Genomic DNA, 24,897 nt, shown 5'->3' with positions numbered 1-24,897 from the left:
ATCTTCTTCTCAAATTAAGCAAAAGTTGATAAGGAAGGTTTCTTTAATGATGTCTGTCACAAGGCAATGCAAAAAATTTGCATCCTTTTGGAGTTTCGAGATTATTTTCAGTCAAAACAGTGTGGGTCCTTCTTGCTCTAGGGAGTGTCAACGTCTGTGTGATGAAAGATTGAAAGAAAGTAATGCCACTTTGAAAGAAATAAATGTATTATGAGTTATAAGAAAACAATGGATTATCAGTAAAACATGCCTATTTGATTGAATGGTTACACTGTAAATTTTGGGTTATTATCATATTATTACTTTAATTTGAACACATGTCCCACCTTTATTAATTTATTATTTTTGTCATGTCCATTAGTACAATCATTTGTCTATCTATATAGTTTTGTCGAGGTGAATGTTAATTTTTATTTATAGAAACCTTTATAACAAAAATACTTTTGAATTAAATAAGAATTAATTACAACTTACAACAGACCAATTCAAGAAAAAGTTGGATTTCAAACCATAAGTTTAAACTAGAGAGTCATGATTACAGGGCCAACATGACTTTTTCTCTTCTTCTTCTTCTTCTTATGTAATTCAAGGGGACAAACATCTATTGCCATATCTGGTGGACCCAATTGAAAATATTATTCATAGCACCCACAAATCCATTTTAGGAGCATTAATTTGTGAAGTGTTGAAGGCTTTGCGTATGCAACTATATACATATATAAATCTTTCAGAAAAGAAAAAACAATTACGTGTACTTGTCCTTTGCATCTATAGATCATAAATCTAAAACTAGAAAATTTGTAAAAGATGTCTTTGAGCAATCAACGCTTTTCTTTTTCTTTTAACAAGATTCTTTACTTTATCTTTGTTTCTTTTTCCTGCTTAACTGAGTATTTAGTGTTGCTTTTATCCGGACTGTCAATCAATTCATTTTAAATAGAGAATTAATAATAACATGACTGAAAATATACATATTTTATTATTCGTAATTCAAATAATAAAATATTAAAATATAGCCATTCATTTTTTATTAGTGCATACCATTTAATTATGCACTTAACTATTACACCAACATACTTTAATTTAGAGGTAGACTCATTTTTTACTCGAATAAGATTTTAAGTTTGAACTTTACTCCTCTCACCCGTGAATAAAAAAATTATATGATTATTATTAATTGTATAGTGTATATTTTTAAATATATAATTATATTATTATTATGTGGAGGAAATTTTTTAAAAATATTAGAATTTTTCTAAATTGAGATTAGAATTTATTATGAGTATATAGAGAGAGATTATTTCTATATAAGATACCGAGAGGAAGGTTATTAGAGAAAAATCGAACTAACATCAAGGTGTCAATATAATAATTAGGCAGTGTTTGCAGTTTCAAAAAGTAGTTTTCCAATTGGGGTATGAATTATGCATTTTAGTGAATGATGATAATAATCAATAAAATAAAAGAAGTTTGGTATAATTCAGGTCGGCCATGAAATCCAGGGATTTCCTTTCAAATGTTGAAAAGAGGAGATGCAGCTAACTCCAGTCTCTAGCTAGTTGGGTACCTGTTATTCATGAAATCGAAAATAAGAAAGATACGTTTTCTTTTTCTGGGGTTTTGTCTCTTATCAAGGAAATTGAATATGGAACGCCGATATTCCTCTTCAAACTTTCAATCAGCAAAAAATTTGACTGTGGCTGAAAAAGAAGGGAAAAGAAATCCATGGCCGACAATTATTTCTTCCCTTTTTTCACTTTCTTTGGGTAGGTAACATGTCTCTCTCTTCTTTCAGACAAAACACATAAGCGCATCCATACACACACACATATATATATATATATATATATATATATATATATATATAAGCTACCTCATATATAGTAAATTATCATTATTATTATGCATATGGAATAAATATAATTATCCAATATCAAAATTAAAAGACATTTTCCATACGCTTTAGCCGACTAGACAAAAAGCTGAGAATTATAAGTTTTTGCAGCATATTAATAGTTGATTTTTCTTTTTGTCCAAGTATTCTAACTTTTGTACTATCCATTGAATGTTTAAAAATGTCAAATTATCAATAGCTTTAGCCCTTTTTCCGTTTCCCTCCTGAAAATTTTTGTAAGTTAAAATAAGAGTTTGTATATATTATGAATATCTTTTTAACATCTCTTTATATAGTCAAAAGATGGTTGTATAAAAACATATAGGAGAAAAAGAGGGAAAAGAAACACATTAGTTAATCATGCAAATTCCACTTTGCCTCTTCGGGTAATGTGGAAATTACACAAAGCCAAAAAGCTTTCTTTTATCAAGATTAAAAAATTACAATTAATGTGCCAAATTGATCACTAATTAATTGGTACAGTTAACTTTCATATATATATATATATATATATTGTATGATTTGATCAAATCATCTTTGAATGTGAGGGGACAAGCATCCAATGTGGTTGACACAAAATAATTGCCTCTCTTTTTTCCATCTAGCTAGTTTGTTTCGAGAAAAGAAGAAAGCTAGCTTTTCAAGTTCTTGATCTTGTTCTTGCTCTTGCCCTTAGTTTTCAGGCCCCCCCACCTTTGTAAAAACAACAGGGTTTCTTGAACTCAGAGATTTGTAATTAAGTGGTTCAACAAAGAATTTGAGTCTTCAAACCATTCATACCAATCATTATTGTTCTTTTGGTTTGTTAGTTATATGATGATTCTTTAATATATTATCATTGATTTGAGTTATTTCTCAACTTTAATTGGAATTCTCCATCTCCCAGAATAATATTCATGTTTTCTTTATTCCTTTACGTTGCTATTACTAATCATCCAACATGTTTTCTTTAACTCGATCTACAGTGTAGCTTGCATTATTTAATTTTTATGTGTATATATATATATATACTTCCATTGGTATCAACAAGACAAACTAAATTAGTTGTAGAATATGAAAATATATAATTAATGATGTTATTAATATATATTGTATTTTCTTATAGTTTTTCTTTTTCGTTTTTATAAAGACACGATATGTATGACAAACTAAAATAGTCATGTTTTGCGGCTGGGCGGCCATCGGTAGTTTTCGTTTGTATACATGTATGATTTATAGTCAATTACACAGTCTGGCTGATAATGAAACACTGCTCCTACACTTCAATGGACCACTTGATGAGATTTCTAAGGCAGTAACCTCGACTTAAATTGTCAATTACTTGCATTTAGTTTACTGTTATTTTCTAGTTCAACTTTAATTTACACGTTTTAGTATTTGTCCGAGAGTCGCACGCAATTAAGTTCTTACCATTTTCTATAGATTTGATACTTTGGATTGATGCTTGTTGAAAAGAATTTCACTAGTTACTAGTTTATCAACTTTTGTTTACTTCAAAATGAAATTGATATGAAAGTGAATTTGGATTTGCATGTTAATTGCTAAGCTGAAAATTATAAAATTATACTAAAATAATGTCAAGTATATATAATAAATTACATTCCTAATTAAACACTAATTATAATTCTGAAAAATAACATATAAATAATTAATTAGATTCTTAATCAGATAATTATTAGTTTTCCAGTTAGATAATGATTATTCTAAGAAACATATTACTTATATTTTAATAATTTATTAACTAATAAATAAGTTTTCTAATTAGATAATAATTCTAACTATAAAAAATAATATCTTTAAATATTATATTCACTAATGAAATAATACTTTTAATTATATAATAATTTTCAATTCTAAAAAATAGTAATATCAATTATAATTAAAAATTTATTAAATTATATTTATAAATTTAATTTTATAATTAAAATAATAATAAGTAAAAGACTAATTATCTTAATTTCTGATCCCCATTTATCTAGTTAATGGACCTTTAATTGATTTAAATGGGATTGGTTTGCATGGGGACTAACGACTCCTGTTAATTCAGCATCAATTCTCCCTTGTCTAAATATCAAAAGCTGGAGAGTTTATATGTGTTAAATATCAAGCAATTATTATATTCAAGTTCAAATATGATAAATCATGTTTACAATTTTATATTTTTAATTTAAACTCTAAAATTGAACAATTGATACTTTATTAAAATTTAAAATTTTAATGATTTGTAATTTTTTGACTGAATCACAAATGTCAATCAAATTTTGAATAAATGCTCAATATTATAAAAATATAACTTATTATTTTCAATATAAATATAAAAGAACCGTAATCGAATTTTAATTATTACTACAAAAGTTATTCTTAAATGCAGTAGTAATTTTAAAATCATGGAATGGACTAGATTCTATCCAGTTCATTAGTCACCCTTCACCTATTTCAGAATTTAATATGATGTTATAATAGGGGAAACAGATTGTGTTTTCTGGTTTCCTATTTGGATGTTGAATTTCACTAGCCCGTAGAAAAATATAAACATGATAGAGTAAAATCACAGCTAATAATTTGAGAAAATAAAGATAAAATAGATAAAATACACAATACAACACACAGATTTACGTGGAAAACCTCTAAAGTAAAAACCACGGGCAAGGATAGAAGAATTTTACTATAAGAAAATAATAATAGTTACAAACTCTCTATTTATAAAAGAGAAAACATTAAAATTCTCTCTTTATAATAGGAGAAAAATAATTGCTTAACTCTCTAATATTTTTCTCTTATTTTTGGAATAATTGAATAACAAGGTGAGGCCTCTATTATATAGGCTTGGAAGATACCTCAAGATTGCTAACTTAGCAATGTGGGAGAAATACTCCTCAAAAACTAATAACTTAACAATGTGGGAGAGACACAAATCTCTAAATATCAACAATCTCCCACTTGAAGATTTGATTGAGGATCAGTCAGATCTTCACACCGTCCTTTCTTCCTTGTATTTCCATGCTGCTTATACTTTTATCAAGCCACTAGAGGATTGACACCAAATAAATTTATCCACAGTGCCCTCTTCCACTTTTTCACGAACGAAGTGATACTGGACTCGTATGTGCTTTGACTTTTAATGAAAAGCTGGATTCCTTGCGAGATGCAAGGCACTTTGACTGTCACAGAATAGAGGAATGTGCTCTTGTTCGTGCCCGAGTTCCTCCATCATCATTTTCAACCATACTGCTTCCTTACTAGCTTGTGTAGCTGCTACATATTCTGCTTCTGTTTTTTATGTCGCCACAACTGACTGCAGTTTTGATGCCCAGCTTACAGCTCCGCCAGTAAGTGTGAACACATACGCTGTAGTAGATTTGCTTTTATCAAGATCACCTGCATAATCTGAGTCAATATATTCTCTGATAATAAAGTCTGATCCTCCATAATACAATGCAACATCTAAGGTTCCCTTAACATATCTTAGAATCCTCTTTACAACATTCCAATGCTCTCTGCCAGGATTCGCCATGTACCGACTTACTACTCCCACTGCATGTGTAATGTCTGGTCGTGTATAAATCATCGCGAACATTAAACTCCCCACTACTGATGCATACGGTACTCGAGACATTTCCATCCTTCCTTATTCACTGCTAGGAGTCATACTGGAGGATAATTTGAAACTAATAGGAAGTAGGGTAGAAATTGACTTGCAATTTTTCATATTAAAGCGTCGCAAGACCTTCTTCAAATAATTTTTCTGAGAAAGCCAAATCTTTCTATTATTTCTGTCTCGGTGAATTTGCATCCCTAGAATCTTGTTTGCTAGTCCCAAGTCCTTCATTTCAAATTCTCTAGCCAACTGTGCCTTTAGTTCTTCAATATGATCTTTGTTAGGGCCTGCTACCAACATGTCATCTACATACAACAGTAAGATAATAAAATCATTTTTACCAAACCTCTTGAAATATGCACAAGAGTCTGCATTAAGTCTGTTGTATCCAAGGCTCATGATGAAGGAATCAAATCTCTTATACCAACACCTCGGCTCCTGCTTTAAACCGTATAAAGATTTGTTCAACCTACAAACCAAGTTCCGCTTTTCTTTTTCTTCAAAACCTTCTGGCTGGAGTATATAAATTTCTTCTTTAAGATCTCCATGAAGAAAAGTTGTTTTCACATCTAGCTGCTCTAGATGTAAGTCAAATGTAGCACACATTGTCAAGACTACTCGAACAGTTGTTAATCGAACCACAGGGGAAAATATTTCGTTGAAGTCAATCCCCTCCTTTTGAGCATATCCTTTCACCACCATTCTTGCACGAAACCGCTCCACTTGATCATCACTATTTCTTTTGATCTTAAAGACCCATTTGTTGCCAATGGCCTTTCTTCCTTGTGGTAGTGGCACAAGCTCCCAAGTCTTGTTCTTATGTAGAGCTTCCATCTCTTCTTGCATTGCTGTCATCCACTGAGATGCATTTGAACTGCTCATTGCTTCTTGGAGAGTTGATGGCTCCCCTTCCTCATTTAGAAGATAGTATGCGACATTGCTGCCTATATTATAATCTTTCTGCCAGGTTGGTGTAAATTTTATACGTTTTTCCTTTCCAAGTTCTGACTCTTCAAACTCAGCTGGCTCTTCAAACTCGACTGGTTCTTCCTCTTCGTGCTCTAAAGGTCGCCCGGGAAGAATCTTTTTCTGTAGACTTTCTTTCCACCTGTATAGTTGTAGTCTCTGAATTTTCTTTTGAAGTGCTATCATCTTCTCCCTTCAATTTATCTTCTAAGAAGATTACATCCCTGCTGATTATAACCTTGTGGGCAGTGGGATCCCACAGGCGATACCCCTTCACACCATCAGCATATCCCAAGAACAAACACTTCCTGGATTTTGGATCCAGCTTTGTAGTTTCTTGGGTATTATACATCACATACACAGGACTTCCAAATATATGGAAGTTTGAATAATCAACTGGCTTCCCAGTCCATATCTTCATCGGTGTCTTTTGATCAATTGTTGTAGATGGAGACCGGTTAATCACATAACAAGCGGTGTTAACGGCCTCAGCCCAAAATGCCTTATTCAAGCCTGCAGCTCCCAACATTGCTCTAGTTCTTTCTAACAGAGTTCTGTTCATCCACTCTGCCACTCCATTTTGCTGAGGAGTGTATGCCGTAGTGAACTGCCTCTTAATGCTTTCTTGCTTACAAAAGCTATCAAATTCATTACCTGTGTATTCTCCTCCATTATTTGTCCTCAAACACTTGATCTTATTGCCTAAATCAAGTTCAACTCGCGCTTTGTAAGTTTTGAAAACTGCAAATACATCTCCCTTGCTCTTGATGGGATACACCCAACATCTCCTGGAGTAATCATCGATGAAGGACACAAAAGTACTTAGCTCCTCCTAGTGATGAAACTGGTGCTTGCCATACATCAGAGTGAACTAATTCTAGAACATCCTTGCTTCTAGAATTGGATGTATTGAACTGTAATCGATGCTGCTTGCTTATTATATAATACTCACAAAAGGGTAATGACACCTTTGTGAGATCAGGAAGTAGATTTTTCTCAGCAAGAACCTTCATGCCTTGTTCAGACATATGTCCAAGCTTCTGATGCCACACCATTGCAGATCTCTCGCTTGAACTACTTAAAGCAACAAATGCTTCTGCTTCATTCACAGTCTCTCTAAAAAACATATACAAATTAGCAGCAATTTTTTCTCCTTTCATAATTACAAGCGCTCCTCGACTAATCTTTATGATTCCTTTCTGAACTTTGATAATGCAATTAAGATCATCCAGCTGTCCCAGAGATGACAAATTCTTCTTCAGACCTTCCACATGTCGCACTCCTTGAATAGTGCGGACTGTACCGTCATGCATCTTCAACCTGATAGTTCTAATGCCTATGATTTTTAAGACATTATCTTCACAACTATACACAGATCCTCCTAAGATAGGTTCATAATGATGGAACCATTCTCTTCGAGAGGTCGTGTGATACTTATCAGGCTTGGAAGGTACCTCAAGATTGTTAACTTAGCAATGTGGGAGAAATACTTCTCAAAAATTAATAACTTAACAATGTGGGAGAGACACAAATCCCTAAATATCAACAACATATATGGTTGTTCACTTTTGCATTTTTTTCTACATTTCCAAATGATCCAGTCTAATTTTCTACTGCATTTAAGAATAAATAAAAATCATTTAATATTTTATTTCATATAATAATTGAATATCCAATCCATTTTGCACTTAAGTTGGTGGCAAATAATCTCCCATTATCAACACAGTAAAATGCTAAAGAATAACCAAGTAGCAAATTGTGATAATTTTAATAATGATGGGACTCAAATCTAACAAGATGCAGTTGTTATTCATTTTAATTTATATTAATGGATTTCATTCGTTAATCACTTCTCACTTATTTCATAAATTTGATACTTTCTCCTAAAGTTGTTTAATTTGATACTATTTATCTCTGATTACATAGATTGTTTTATCATTTTACATAAATAGGTAAGTCTGTCTTTGCCTCCTTAAGCAAGTTAGGCCCAGATACATATATATATTTATTACTAAATGGGTAAGTTTGACAAGACAGGCTTCAAGAGATTAAGAACAAAGACCCATTTAGTAATGGGTGTGTATTTGTCAAACTCCATTGCCGTAGCCTGTAAAGATTTGTCTGATTGGATTTGAATATTATATTCAAACTGAATAAATAAAATATTGTTAATTTTAGCACTCCACAAATATATTGTAGCACTCTTCTTATTTATTTCCACATCCAACAATATGCAGTTTTAACATGGCATCCCTCTTATAATTTACAAGTGTCTTAAATGCCATATTTACCCTCTGTGAATTTTAATAGAACAGTAAAATATCCTAGGAGCATTATAGTAAAATTACAGGTTGAAGTGATTAAGAGGAATGCTATAATGTATTTGTGGAGTGCCAAAATCAGCAGCCAATAAGATTGAGTGGAAATAAGTAAAAGAAAAAAGTGAAAAATTATGGACGGGTAGAAATTGGAGAAAATTTTATTAAACTATTTTGCAATCTAATATATTTTTATTTTAGAGTTTATAGTTTATTTTTTATTATTTTATAATATAAATTTGACTGTTAACAAATAACAATAAAATTATACAATATTATTAGGAGATTCTGACGTGCCATGTAATAGTTACTGTTTTTTTATTTAATATATCAGTATTTATTAACGTTGTTATGTTATTTAACTATTATTTGCTAACAATTGTATTTATAATATATTAAAATAATAAAAAGTAAATTATAAATGCTAAAACAAAAATATATTAAACCATGCACAATAATTGAGTGAAATTTTTTCAAAAAATTACGGATTAAAGAGAAACGGACGATGTCGAAAATTGCCAGCCATAGCATGAAAATAATCAAGTGTTATAGGGCCTAGGGATTGGTCTGACTGAAAGCCCAAATCACAGAAAAGCATGAATATATGGGCTTGAAAAGCTATCCCAAACGCAGAAGCCAGCCATGGGCTAAAGAGAAGGAATTCATAAGGCGTAGGGATAGGTCTGAAGAATTTGTCAAATGAAAGATCGAAAGAAATCATATTGGTGACAGTGAAATCCAATATTTACTTGACTATCCGAACTAATTTTAAATTAATAAGAAAAAAGTAAAAACAACATAAAGTTAAGATGCTAATTGTATGAATCACATGGAAATAAAATATGCCCAAGCACAGCAAGCCAAAGAAACAGAGCGAAGAAAAATGAAAACCAGGGGCAGGGGCAGGGGCATGGGCATGGGCTTGAGAGTGGTGACTGACAGATCACACACTGGACAAAACGACGCACGTGTTGTTTCTGCTTTCAGATTGTTTTTAAGGTTTTATCCATTCCAAGGGATGATGTAGGAAACTGGATAACCCCACACAATAGCCACGGGGTAGACACTTGATGACTTGTTTCTTTTATCACTCTAGCATATATCATGCCGGCTGGAATCTACTAAACTACAACAGTCAAAAGAATAACCTCTTCAACAGCCAATAGAAACGAAGCAAAGCAAATACTATCAGAACTGCAACTCAACTGTTGCTTCCTTTCTTTGGCAAAGTGTGAACCCCAGCTGTCCTCCTTTACGCTGCTACTAAGTGTCTCTCTGCCTTCCGTTTCCGCGTCAACTTCGCGCCCAATCCAAAACCTCTACTTCCTTCTTTTATTTATTTATTTATTTATTTGTTGTTTATAAATACCATATCATTTTGCCTCCTAATCATCAACCAACAACTCCTCCTTTTTACTTGCAAAAAACTATAAATAATATATTACCCAAAAGTTCAAAACTATACACACGATAAAAAAAATAAAACTATCCATACACTAGACTATGCAAACTCAATTTTCTGATCCCTACCCATTTGATAAGCATGAATCCTTTTCGCCGTCCGATTCCACCACCAGTCGTCGCGCTGTTCATTCTGACGAAGAAGTGCTGTTAGCCACGAGCTATCCGAAGAAGCGAGCTGGGCGGAGAGTGTTCAAGGAGACTCGACATCCTGTCTTTAGAGGCGTTAGGAATAGGAATAATGACAAGTGGGTCTGCGAGCTACGTGAGCCAAATAAGAAATCAAGAATATGGCTTGGTACTTATCCTACTCCTGAAATGGCAGCTAGAGCACACGACGTTGCTGCATTGGCTCTTAGAGGAAAATCTGCTTGCCTTAACTTTGCTGACTCTGCTTGGAGGTTGCCTGTGCCTGTTTCTACAGACCCTAATGATATCAGGAGAGCTGCACATGAAGCCGCGGAGTTGTTCAGGCCTCAAGAATTTGGAGGCCAAGTGACAAGAAAGTTCGGGTCGGTTGTGGAGCAGGATGCTGGTGAAGCTTCAAGCAGTGATTCGAAACAAGAAGTATCATATATCGATGAAGAAGATTTTCTTGACATGCCAGGATTGCTTGCACGTATGGCAGAAAGGCCTTTACTTTCACCTCCGCATTATGCAAGGAATGATGGTATGGAACTGGGTGATCACTTGGAAGCTGATATTGATGTGTCTTTATGGAGTTATTCTGTTTGACATATATGTGCTATAGAGAAGATGACTGGATGTATACTTTTTTCACTACGAACTGGTTATATTTTGTAGCTTTCTTGATTTTTTGCTTTTTTCTGTACCATCTATATTTGTAAGATGGTACAGAATTAGCAGCTAGGGATAGACAAGATGTTCAATTAATTCATTCATTAGAATTAATCAATTCCTGCACTGTAAATATCATTTCTTTTGTCACATGAAAATCACGTAAACTTACCACTCTGCTACTCTTTTAGAATATGCATTATTCAAAATTAAATTCGATCATGACCAAATTTATCAAAAGAAGATTGAAATCTATTTAAGGTAATATTATTTTATTAACCTTTGACTAGAGTTTGAAGTTGGAATCTTAAAAATCCAAGAGATAACTTGGATAAGCCGAAATTGATAGTGTGGCCCAAAACTATAATTTTCTGTTTTGAGATACAAAATTTACATCTTGTCGGTTAGAAAGCGGCATACAATGGACAGTCACTAAATCTTCTACTTGTAATTGGAAGATATTAAATTTTTAATTTATAATTAAATTAAATTTTAATAACACTAATAATTTTTTAAAAAATATATAAAAAAATTCATTAAATTTTACATTTTATAATAAAAATATTAAGAAATTAATTTTAAAAAATAAATATAGAGCACTTATTTTGTAATAAATTAAAAGTTAACTATCGTTTTGTTATAAAATTTGACAAGTATCCATGTAAGATATTTTTCTAAATGTATCCATTCATGTTACTAAAGTTAAAATATATATATATATATATATATATATATATATATATATATATATATATATATATATATATATATATATATATATATTTTATAAAATACAAAATTTAATCAACATTAATATAATTTTTCCCCATATATAATATTTGAATTTAGTAATTGATGAGTCGAGTGAGTGGAGGCCATAGGGAAACCTCAAAGCAGTTTCTTTGATATAGTTGCTACATCACTCGTGTATATATATTGGGAATTTGCATACATGCATGAACTAGCTGCAAGTGAGAAGCTTCTAATTATAATTAAAGCGCGTGGATGTGACCGTGATGTCAAGCTCAGAAGTGACCCTTCAAAATCACATTCGAAGGTTGTAGCTACAAATAAGAACTCAAAAATAGATTCCCAGTATATACGATTAGTACTTCCTTTTCTGCTAGTGACAGGTTTGAAACAGTCATTATACAATTCTCAACTCTACCAGAAGGAAAGCAGGGAACTTATTAGAAACTAACCTCATCAAGCAAAATCAAATAGAAGGGACTGGTTTGGTCTATTCAGGGGGGGGGTCAAGTCCTTTCTCTGAAAACGAAAACTAATAATTTATTTAAAAAACTAATAAGTGAGATGTTATTTCAACCTCAAAACCTCCACTATAGCTTATTACTTCTCAACGAATGACACTCAACTAACTTACTGATTATATGCATTTTCACTAATCAGTTTCCTTTGATGTATGAGGACTATAATTTCAAAACATGGGATTGAAGAGGAAAATGGGCATAACAAGGAAACCCAAGGAATGATAAGTCTTAAAATTTGAAACAAAAAGCTGTTTTTTCTTTTCCTTCATTTAATTTCGGATCATAATTAGGATTGGGGTTATTCATTTTCACTAACATATTTTCTTTCTTTATATATATAAAAGTTTTTGTTTTATTAAAATATAGATCTACGGAAAATCATATTTAATAATATAAATTCAATAAGAAAAAATAGATATTAGTAGTTTCAGATAACTATTGAAGATGTGTAATTGTATCATATCTATATCTATGTACTGTATTAATAACTTGAATTATTACATATCTAACACTAATTAAGTACCGTTCAAAAACATGCAGTCCATAACAAAATTTACAATCTTTCTTCTTTTTTTTCCTTTCTTTCTCTCTTCTTTCTTTCTCTTTTTAGCCGCCGAGTAATAATTAATTCATTAGTCGCTCCACAGTGATATATCAAAGTCATTTTCCAACCCATTCCAATCCGTACCAACATCTTCTTCAAAACGGAGAGGAGATAGTAAAAGACCTTGTGCCATTTCCACAAGTAAGCTTGGCATGTCAAAAACCTCCTCTGCATCCATGAAAGGCACAGTAGTCTTGGACTCGTCGCAACAAGCTCCACTCGGATGATCCTCTGTGCTGCTATTTTGCTCTCCCGGACAACCAAATTCTTGAGGCCTAAACGACTCTGCTGCCTCAGCAGCAATTCTCCTAATCTCCCTAGCGCTCGTAGAAGATGGGATAGGTAACCTCCAAGCGGAATCAGAAAAGTTGAGACAAGCAGATTTGCCTCTTAGGGCCAATGCAGCTACATCATGTGCTCTGGCTGCCATTTCTGGTGTAGGATAAGTTCCAAGCCATATTCTTGATTTTTTATTTGGCACACGAACCTCACATACCCATTTATTGCCATTTCTCCTCCTTACACCTCTAAAAACCGGATGTCGGGTCTCTTTAAACACTCTCCTCCCAGCAGGTTTCTTCGGAAGGTTACTTGCTAGTATCACTTCTTCATCTGAATGAGAACTGCCTCCTGGAGCTGAGCATGCATCTGATAGAGTAGGTGAATCGCGAGTGATGCTATTGCTGTTAAAAGGAAATGGATCAGAGAGCTGGCTAAAGATATGATGATCCATCGAAAAATTAAAGATTTTGAAATTGGCAAATGGGTTCACTCACTTCACTTGTAAAATCTAGTCAGTTTTTGAGGTTAGAGCTATCAGGGTCTTGCAGTATTTGTGTAATTCAGCACTGGGTTGACTTCAGTTATAAAATTTATCCAGTTTTGGTGTGAGATTATTTGGTAAAGATAAGAGGTTTTGCTAGTAATATTTTAAGCTGTTGATTGTTATATAGGCAACTATATTTACATATAGTGAGAAAGATAAGTGTCAGAGTTTGGACACGGTTACCACTTGGAGGCCCACGGTTAGTTCAAACTATATAAAACGAAAAAACAAGAAAGTGGATTTTTCTTTTCTTCGTGATATGGATAAAATTGAATTAACAAACGCGTATTTATAAAATTGGTGAAATGATTATGTTTATTTTTGTTTCCTTGGCTTGAAATAACACGTGAGGGTTGTATTTTCAGATTTTAGGAATGATTCGTGCGGCCTGTCTATGACTATAACTAGTGTCACTGTACTTTTTTCCTTTCTTGTCTAACGAGGGTGCACAACGTTTGGATTACTACCCAACAGTTTCGGGTTTAAGGGGTGTGAACGAAGGACGTTGATTCCATGTTTCAAACATTGCAAAATTTGTTAGCGGTCCTTTTTCTTATGTTTCAGGAGTTTTTGGTACTCTAAGCCCAACAAAAATTAGGTAAATTGACTCTAATATCATCGATTTTTTATTTATTTTTTTTACAAATAAAGAGGAGGACTTCCAACTTGAATTTTTTGTTTTAATTACATGCTAAATTTATAAATGCATGTATTATTAATTTTTAATTTTTTATATCCAATAAAATTTGAACAGAAAATGAGTCATTATTTTAGTCCTTATCATTATAAAAAAAAATTTAAAGTTAAATTTCTTACAAGTATATGTCGATATTAGCATTTTATTTTATTTTTATTAAAACATCTTATTTTATATATTATGTATGTTTAATTTATATTATATTAGTATATTAGTATAAAGAAAGTTGTTATTTAATTTCTTCTGATACTTTATATTTATAAATATATTGACTGTTTTTAGTACAAATTATATGATATATTATTTATAAATTTCTGTATAATATATTTTTATTTATGTACTTTATTCATATAATATAATATTGATTTAAAAATTAAAGAGTCGGATGACCAACCCAAGTGCACACAGACGTCGCCCAAACAAAATAAAAACGTTTTAAGGAAATTAAGTAACAATGGGTTCAAACCACGGGATAACCACGATTTATCCATGACGGCAGCTAAGCTATTGAATTTGAAGGCAGGAGTCAAGGGACGCTGTCGGCCAATAATACGGTTAGGCGGCTAGCTACTGAAATAAAAGGCAGACACAACACGTTATGGGCTCTTAAAAGGCCTCAAACCAGCTACTATTCCATAATTTTGGGCTTATAATATCCGTGGACTGCAGCACTTTAAAATTTCAAAATTTTTGTTTTATTTATTGGAAATGAGATTTCACTATTTATCCATTTTTAAAAAGATAATTTTAAAATATTTTTATTTATTATTTTTTAAAATTATCTACTAATATTTTCAGAAAGTATTTTTCTTTTACTTTTTCTATTTTTAAAAATTAATTTCAGATAATTTATAAACACTTAATGTACATCATAATTTAATAATTATATAACTTTTATTGTTAGTTTTCTATTTCATTTTAAAGCAATTTAGATATTTAAAATTTCTATTATTTATAAGTGTATTTTTTTTTTGTATTCAATTTTTCGGTATTCAATTGTATACTTGACATATATTTAATATATATTATTTTTATTAAATATATATATATTTTGCTGCTATTTATTTTTATTTTCTTAATGTTTCATCTTTTTAGTTTTTTTAAAATACTTACAAATATTTTAAATATTAATTAAATTATTCAATTAAATTTTAATATTGAAAGAAATTGATATTTCATATAATTAGTATTTAAATATATATTTTATTTAGTTTATGTCAAAAATACACCAGACATATAAATTTTTTTCTTTAATATATATTCAATATATATTATTTTTACCTTGTAACAATTTATTATGATATTATCAACAAATTTCCAAATCTTTAAATCAAAGAATATCTTTTAGATTTATTTATTTATTTATCATTAATATTAAAAATTTAAATAAAATGTGATGATATTTTATAAAAATTAATATATTTTATATTTATTATTTATCAAAAATTTATTAAATATGTACAATTTTTTTTGAATGTATATCCAATATATATATTTTTATCTAAGAAAATCAAATCGGATATTTTTATAAATAACATTTTATTTTTTGATATTTTTGTTGTCAATACTTTTATAGTATTGATGAAAGAAATCCTTTATTGAACAACCGTGCCCCTATAAAATATAAGTAAATATCTCTATAACTACTAAATTTGTTATAAAACTCACAAAATATTAGTAAATAGTAAACATTTAAATTGAGTTAAAAAAAAACAAACATTTAAATTTATGATATTATAAAAATATGTTCCAGATATACACAGAGTGTATGCAGACCATGAAAATTCATGAAAAGTACATGAATTCCGTTATATTTTCTCCTTAAAATTAATGGTGGTCCTATTTTTAAAATATTTGTTTAAGGTTTGCGGATGACAATTTTTACAAGAATTTTAGGCATTATTGAAAGTCATCAATTTAGCTGAAAATAAAAAGTAACAATAAAACCTATAGATTTTATGAAATTCTCTATCCACAAAAAAATTCTGAGAAATTATGGAAACTTGCATAAGTAGGCTTTTATAAAATTTCTTACTTTAATAAACAAAGGATGCATTTTTATTTTATTTCTTTATTTTATAAATATTTTTAAAATTAATTGGTTTGATATTTATTTTAAAAATATATATAAAATTTAAAAGTATATTGATAAAATAGTATGAGCCTCTTTTTATTTAATTAAAATTTTAAATTTGAATTTTAAATATATAACTGTGTCTAAATTAACTATATATATATATATATATATATATATATATATATATATATATATATATATATATATATATATATATATATATATATATATATAAAGACATCAAAGAATTCATAAAAATGAAAATTTTTAAAAATATAATTTTTATATTCTATTGATTTTGTGATAAAATTCGTAAATCATATCAGCTCCATTAGATTAAGGGCTCGCAAAAGGGTGTGAATGGGGTGGCAGAACTGCTCCATCTATGAAAAAGAAGAATTGAACCAATGAAGGGAGTAATGGTTGGCTGTCAGAAGCGTCTTAATAGTGGTTATTAGTCATCAGCCTAACCACTGGAAGCAATCACTTGTCTCATTCAGGGCCCCCACAATGATCAAATGCTTTTCCAACTTCCGCACGGTAAAAGTTTTGCATTTATATCCCAGAACACTCTCCTATTTAAATTAATATCAATCGTTGCATAACACATCATTAATAAATAAATAACGAAAAAGTAACAACAATCTTTTTCTCTTTCTAGTATTTATAATCAGTACCCTGGCAGCTTTTCCTTTTTCTTTATAAAAATTTCATCTTTTCATACACTATCAATCCGACAGTGGTCTTTTTTTATTTTTTTATTAATTAATTTTAATAAATATTTATATTTTTTTGAGAAGTTTCTCTATTTCTATTGTCAGAATTTTAAGTTCTTCTATAAAAATTTTACTGCGAGTCTTCTTTATAAAAAAAATAAATTAAAATCCTACATTTAAACTATTGAGTTCGTTAAAAAATATCTATAAAATCAATCTATAGCTTAGTGCTACCGAATAGAGTATTATTCGTGTACAGTTACAATTTACTGCTCTTCCAACATGATTGGTGGTTGATATGAGTAAATTTTTTTTTTTTTTTTTTATGTTTAATGTTTATTTTTATGTCTTATATCAAGATATACTTATTAATTTTCATTAATAGAATATCCATATTTTTTTTCAAAAAAATTATTAAATAAATAAATTTTTTAATTATGATATATTTTCGCAAAAATATATTTCATACATATTTATTAATATCATTGTATATTTCTAGATAATTATAAATTTATATTTTTATCATGATTAATCTTCACATTTATTAAACAAATTATTAATATATATTCCATCCCATGCAATAGCTATTGTCGACTCTGTTCTAATTAATATATTTTATGAATTAAAAGTTATTCTTTCCATTCTATTATACATGTTGCTTTTAGTAATTTATTTGAATTAAATAAATATTTAAAAGCATTAATTATAAAAAAAACTAACTACTGCATGACACGATAAATGTTTTAAAATTTATTATATATATTCCATTATAAAGATAAATTAAAAAACAAAAATTAATATTGAATTGGATATATATAAGTGAAGAATAATTAGATTTATTTATTTAAAAGCGGCAGTTATAATAAAATAGAATGAGTAGTAAATATTAAAAATAATGATTTAATAATTCCAAAAAAATTAAAAAATTAAAAATAGTATAAGATTAATATATTTAAAATAAATCACATATATGAATTTAAATTTTTAAATAACTATTTAAAATAATTAATTTATTAAATACTTTTTTTCCAAAGATAGAAAATTAACTAAAATATGAATTAACATCATAGTCCAATAAGCTAAATTACCCTCACCATCCTTGAATCTTACGCCTAATATCATTAAAATTTCTAATTTTTAATTTATAACACTATGAATCTTGATTTTAACAATAGAAAACTGCCTCCAATAATTATTCAGTAAACACTATAACAAAAAATGACATGGCAGTCTATATATCACAAAAAACTTATATTTTTAATAGAAAAATTACACGTCATTTGAATGCGACACATATTCATGATGTATCCTACTTCTCACTTGTTCTTCTTTCCCTTCCTCTCTCTTTTTTGTGATTTTCTCTTTCCTCCTCTTGTCACCTTAACCTTCTCTTAAATCTTCTCCTCTTTTAATTTTTCAAATCCTAACTACTTATCTTCATCAAAATCTTTCCTTTACTTTTTATATACCTATAACAAAAAAAAATTATTATTCCTTTATTTTCATCAAAATAAAACTCACAAAATCTGATCTGTTCTTTTTACCGTTTACCTTTCTCTCTCTTATGGCTTGCTTTACCGTCGATGCAATAAGAAACACCGCTGAAAGCTTCCATCCACTAGCTTGACTCCAGTAATCTCACAATACTTCAGTGATCTCACCCGCTGTTCATTTAATTATTTTTTTTAAAAGTATAGAATGTAGTGAATCGACCACTGTCTCTTTTTCAAATTTTCAGTCTCACCACTGTACCAATTATCAACGACCAGTAGTCTCACTACCACACACTAGCAACAATCTCGTCGCCGCACCAACAACCAGTCTCGCCATTAGACACAACACCAGCAACCAATCTCGCCACCACATTTTGTACAAGCAAACTAATCTCAACACCGCATACTGCAACGATAACGTTGCCATTCACAGACTTAGTGATTTGATATCTGGGCTGTACTTTTAGAATCGCCAAGCACGCGTGCTATGACGTCCCACTTCATTTTCAAAACAGTATTTCTTTTCCAAATTATTACTATATTATTAACATCTTTGGAAGTTTTAGCTATCCTTGGAAGCACGAGCTTTATCAGGTTCTGTCTCCGTACATGGAAAACCCATCGTTATCTTAATTAAAAGTGCTCCTAATACCCACGGAACAACACAAATTAATACTTCCATAATAATATGCTTAGCTAGCTACCTATATCCCCAAACGTCAAACCTGAAAAACCCCAGGAGGATTTTGAAAAGGATAACAAAATTGTTAGTAATTGTGTAACTAAAAGTTTTTATTGATCTACCTGCAACTCTCAGCTACGGATTTCAAGTTCAAGTTTGCCCTACACTCGAGAAAAGTTTTTCCCTAGTTAACTACTGGAATTTGTCCCTGTATATATATTACTTGATGACATTATATTTTATTTAGGCTGAATTAAATTTATTCAGTATCTTTATAAATAAAGTTCATTGGATACGAATTTAAATTACAATACGATTTATGAATTTCATATAATTTGTACATGTAACTAATGGTTTTGTATGTATAATTTATGTTTAACTTTAATTCTATTTCTTATTATAACATTATTTTTATGTCAACGTTACAATCTGAAACTAATTATTCATTATTACTGCCAGGAAAAAGATTATTGAATGTTATTTTACAAGTAGCATTTATTATTATTATTATTATTATTATTATATAAAAACTAGAAAACAATTTTAAAAAATATCACTAATATTATTAGAAGATATTACTTTAGCTAGATTTTTCTAAAAAATAAAAGTTAAATTATAAAAATATAAAATAATATTGCTGCATACTGTGCATGTTGTATAATATATTATATGTACCGAAATCTAACAGTAGATCAATTTTTAAGGCTTACAGTCAGAATGCATCTAAACACAGAAAATTTAACGACAAGCACACGTGCCAAAGCGCGTGAACAATGGCATATATACAGTATATCATTTTCAAGATTTGTCAAAGGTCAACTCCTGGTCTCTCTCTCTTTTCTTTTTCTTTTCTCTCTCTAAATACATACGAAGCTGAAACTAGAAACATAACCAATTGACAGTTTTTATTTTTATTTTTTGTTTAAATCAATAAATTTGAAAAATAAAAATTCAAATTATAGCATTTAAAAGCATAGTAACGAACTAAATGAATAAAATAATAAAACTTGAGATTCAAAAACTGCACCTGATCAAGAACCATCCAACAACCTTCTTCTTCTTCTTCTTCTTCTTCTCCTTCTTGAGATCTCCACGCCATTTTCCCACACTATAAATCCACTCTCCCTCTCTTTCTCCCCTTCTCTCTCTCTCTCTCTCTCTGTAACTTTGAAGTGTTAATGTTGGTACTAAAAAGCTGCGCTCTTTTCATGTTTTAAATGCCTCTCTGTTCCTTTCCCAGCTTTTCACTGTATCTCCCACTAAAGCTACCTCTGCTTTCTCTCTTTATTATTACTGCTTACTCTTTTCTATAAACCCTAAAATTTCTCATTAAAATTCAAAAAAGACTAACATTATGGCTTCCATGATCAGCTCCTCCAATAGAAAACCTTTTGTTTTCGAAAAAAGACCTTTGATGATGCTTAAAGATTATCTTCAAGATGATTTCAGCTCATGTTCATCCAACGGCTTCAAATCTTTCCCTCGCCGTCAATGCTGCACCACTGTCCGATTTCTCCTCGAGATCGATCTCAATTCTAACAGCAAACCCAGACAACAACATTTCAGAAGAAGCAAATCATCTAAATCAGCTTCTTCTACATTCTCTGCTCTTCATAAAGCCGTCATTAACGCCGTTAAGCTACTCCCATTTCCTTCCTCCAACTCTAAGTCTTCTTCTCCGTCGGCTTCAAAGTTTTTGCCTAGAAGCTTTTCACGGAAGCTATTCAAGAAAAGCTTCTGGAGAAAAGTTGAACCTAAAGAAAGAGGAGGCGGCGGCCAGATCACACGGTCAAGATTGTTCCATGAATTCCTCATAGAAGGAGATAATACAAAGTCCAACATTAATCACGACGCAAATCAACAGCATTTAACAAGTTCAAGCGGTAACTGCAACAGTAACAGTTGGAGCGAGAACGAATTTAGCGGTAATTCAAAGAGTTACTGCAGCCGAAACACCGCCGTTAGAGAAAGTGCAAAAGATTCACCAATAAAGAAACTAGTCAGCGATGGAGTAGGCGTACCAGTCGCTAAGGTGAGTAAGAGTTTTTATTTAATACTTCGCGTGTGTAAAACTGTCGGTTGTTTGCTATTTCTAATTGGTTCATAATATTCGATTCGTTATCTTCTAAAATTCAAAAAGAAAAAAAAATTAACCGTTGAAAATAGTTGAAACATCTGGACCTGGGTTTGCATGAATTTCACGTGTGCAGTATATATTGGGAAGTGAACACGGTACGTCTAGAGTCTATGGTATTAAATACACTCGAGTTCTTCGAGGCCTACGATCCCGCTATGTATTGTTTGTTATGCGGGATCTACGGCAACAATACTCGCGGGAGTATTTAGTTTCATGGTCTACGATACATAGAATCGTTCCTACAATTATATAAGTTTTTTTTGTACTTGTTTTGAGAATGAATTGTATAATAATTCGGAGTTATCGAATATTTAATAAACAGTAAATATGGATATTATTGTGTATTTTTCTTTTGGAATTATTTTCTTATAATTCATTTATTTTTGTCGGTGACCATTTGGTGAGGTTTAGGTTAGTTAGATAAGAATTAAATAGTATAGAATTTGATTTTGGTGGGTTTGTTCTGTAAGGCATATATAAATATAACTTCCAAGTATAACTAACATTTAAAAGGAAAAGTAAGGAAAACAATAAGATTGATTAATATTTGGAGAAAAATAATAATTTAGGTGTCAAGCCTATAGTGGGTTCTCTTAGCCAACTAATCTTTGGGATTTGCTTTCTCTTTGCTGGTGGACTTTTGATCTTTGTCTACTTCTTGCTTATAATATAAAAATGCAATTTCCTTCAAGTATTGTGGACCTTATATACTTAAGTGTAAGAATCCTATATATTATTCAATTTGGAGATGAAAGAAATTAAACAAGAAATTATAAACTATTGATCTAATCTAACCTGTGTTTTCAATTAATGTTTGTTGAGGTTTCTACAAAAGGTCCATATATTTCTTTATTTTCTTCTATTAAAATATAAGATTCATGATTTGACCTATAATTTCCTAAGGATTCAATTCATATTACTTCCAGGCACAACAAAATAACAAAAAGTTGAGTTTTACACGTTTCGAAGTACAGAGCATGGATCCTAATTAAAAGGGCATGGGAAGACATTCATTAAATATGAGCTTTAGCTAGTGTTTAGTTGATGAGCCATGGTGTGGTAAAAGAATGCATAGTCGCATTAGAAGGTATGGGCTTGGGGTTTGCCTCCACACGAGGTAGAAAATGACTACACTGTCTATGATCAATTCAAACCGACCTTCTTTTTCTTTTTTTCTTTTGTGAATCTATAGATATTATCTAGTTCCATTCTCGGGTTGCTTTCAAGATATTTATTAAATCAAATCCAATCAAATACTTGAAAGTAGGAATATTGCAGGTATACTATTCAATTTTAGCCTAAGATTTGAACGGAAATTTATTGCCATCTAGTATATGTCTCTACTTATACATGAAATCAATAAATGATTAATATGTATTTATTAGTTTTAAATAAAATGTCTTAATAAGCTAATACCATAATATAAAATATTTATATATGCGTGTCATTATTTTATTAATTTTAATGTATATACGAAGTCTAAATAAAAAATTTTCCTTAGTGACATGTCGTGCCATCCAATACATGTTTAACTTCTTCTGTTGCATGCAGTGGTTTTACTTAATTAACTGGCATTTACAATTTCATGCATATTTTTCAGGAATGGGCGAATGAGGAGGACAAAGAACAATTTAGTCCGGTGTCTGTGCTGGACTGTCCGTTCCAGGACGAAGCGGAAGAAGAAGATAATGGCTGTCCTTTCCAGCGAAGGCTTGATCATGTGGAAGGTGTGTCTAAAAACTTTTCCTGAGATAAAAAGAAAACTGATAATTCAAGAATCTAAATTAACTCGTCAATGTATTGGGTTAACTTTATAACTAAACTGGATACATATGATCATATACAGGTGCTAAACAGAAACTTCTGGCAAAGATCAGATCATTTGAGAGTCTTGCTCAACTAAATCCAGTGAACCTGGAAAAGCAAATTGAATTAGCAGGGTGTGAAGACGATGAATCCATTAAATCCACAATACAAACTCGTTCTTTATCCATAGATGTTAAAGAAGAAAGAGCTCAAGAACTTCTTGAGCTTGTCAAGACGACATTACCATCATCGAATAGCCTTATATCTAATGCTGAAAGCGTATTGTTGGACTTCTTCAGAGAAAAAATTCTTGAAAATAATGCAAGTAGTAGCATGGTAAAAGGAAGCAAAGAATTCAAGCAAGAATTAGAAGCGATTCAAGATTGGCTAAATGGAAACCCGCAAGAAATGTTCTTAGGGTGGGAGGTGAAGGAAAGTAGGCATATTTATGTTAAAGAGATGGAGAAGAGTAGGAAGTGGAGAAACTTAAGTGAAGAAAAAGAAGAGTTGATCTTAGAGTTTGAGCTTGAGATTTTCACTTCCTTGGTGAATGAAGCCTTATTTGATCTTCTAAGTTAACGTCCTTGGTAGGGAATTTAGTTAGATGAAATATCTGTTAAATATTTTGATCAACTCAAGGTTGTTTTACTCATTTGAAGGCAGCTGTCGTTTTAGCTTTGAATGATTAAAGCCACCTTGAAGCAGCAGGCACTTTGAGAAAGCCTTAAATTTTTACTTCAGCAGCAGAAGCAAGATGGTGAAATTTTGAAATATTTACTACTCCCTTGTTCTAGAATAACAGAGAAATCTTAATTCTTAATTAATTAAGTTTCATTTTAGAAAACTAATATACTTGAGGCTATTTAATAGATTTTTAATTTTTGTGAAATTTAATTAATCGATACTTATTTTAGAATGAAAAGAAAAATATAAACAAGATTATAGATTTAAAAATTTAAAGATGCATATTTTGATTAAATTTTAGGACCGCTAAATCTAGTGAGATGGATTTTATCTAGCTAAAGTTTTAGTCTGGTTGCTAAACACTTAGTATCGTAGATTGAAGTCTTTTTAATAATTTTTATTCACTAACATACCTTTTACTTATCCATAAAGTCAAAAAATAATATTGCAAATTTAAAAAATATTTTCAAATATATTGACGTTCTAAATTGAATTGATTTATTCTAAATATCTAATTTCAAATAAAATTTATTTATATAAGTTTTTATTATATATGAATAATATATCTTTAAAATATATTAGAGTCTTAGATGGCGAAAACCAAGATTGAAAAGCTAAATATTTTCATCAATTAAACTTTTAAGTTCAACCTATTATCCATAGAATAGCTTAAATATTTATATATTAATGGTTAACATTTTTAATTTTTAATTAATAAAATTGTAAATTTAATTCCTATCAAATTCATATTAATAGAATTCTTCATCAATTCTATTTGAAATGAATTATATCAATAGAATCTCATTGTACTAGGTAACCTTAATGAATTACGTTAGTTTGCCTATAATATAAAAAGTATCTAGGCCCTT

The 24,897-nt window shown here is 30.3% G+C and overlaps 3 protein-coding genes across 3 annotated transcripts; 2 read left to right on the top strand and 1 right to left on the bottom strand.

Annotated features, from left to right (window-relative positions):
* Positions 1 to 10,145: 10,145 nt before the first annotated feature.
* Positions 10,146 to 11,217, top strand: LOC8265404 (dehydration-responsive element-binding protein 1E). Its single transcript, XM_002509657.4, has one exon. It carries the CDS (start codon positions 10,280 to 10,282, stop codon positions 10,970 to 10,972), a length of 693 nt encoding a protein of 230 aa, XP_002509703.1. The 5' UTR covers positions 10,146 to 10,279; the 3' UTR covers positions 10,973 to 11,217.
* A 1,538-nt stretch (positions 11,218 to 12,755) lies between these two features.
* LOC8265403 (dehydration-responsive element-binding protein 1E) lies at positions 12,756 to 13,844 on the bottom strand. The gene has a single exon (XM_002509656.4). It carries the CDS (start codon positions 13,641 to 13,643, stop codon positions 12,939 to 12,941), a length of 705 nt encoding a protein of 234 aa, XP_002509702.1. The 5' UTR covers positions 13,644 to 13,844; the 3' UTR covers positions 12,756 to 12,938.
* Positions 13,845 to 20,122: 6,278 nt separating this feature from the next.
* Positions 20,123 to 24,115, top strand: LOC8265402. Its single transcript, XM_002509655.4, has 3 exons — positions 20,123 to 21,433; positions 23,139 to 23,265; positions 23,385 to 24,115. The coding sequence occupies exons 1-3, from the start codon at positions 20,756 to 20,758 to the stop codon at positions 23,921 to 23,923; spliced, it is 1,344 nt and encodes a 447-aa protein (XP_002509701.1). The 5' UTR covers positions 20,123 to 20,755; the 3' UTR covers positions 23,924 to 24,115.
* The last annotated feature ends 782 nt before the right edge of the window (positions 24,116 to 24,897 follow it).

This window comes from Ricinus communis, chromosome 5, assembly GCF_019578655.1.
Source record: "Ricinus communis isolate WT05 ecotype wild-type chromosome 5, ASM1957865v1, whole genome shotgun sequence".
NCBI lineage: Eukaryota > Viridiplantae > Streptophyta > Magnoliopsida > Malpighiales > Euphorbiaceae > Ricinus > Ricinus communis.
This window is presented reverse-complemented; position numbering and strand designations above follow the sequence as displayed.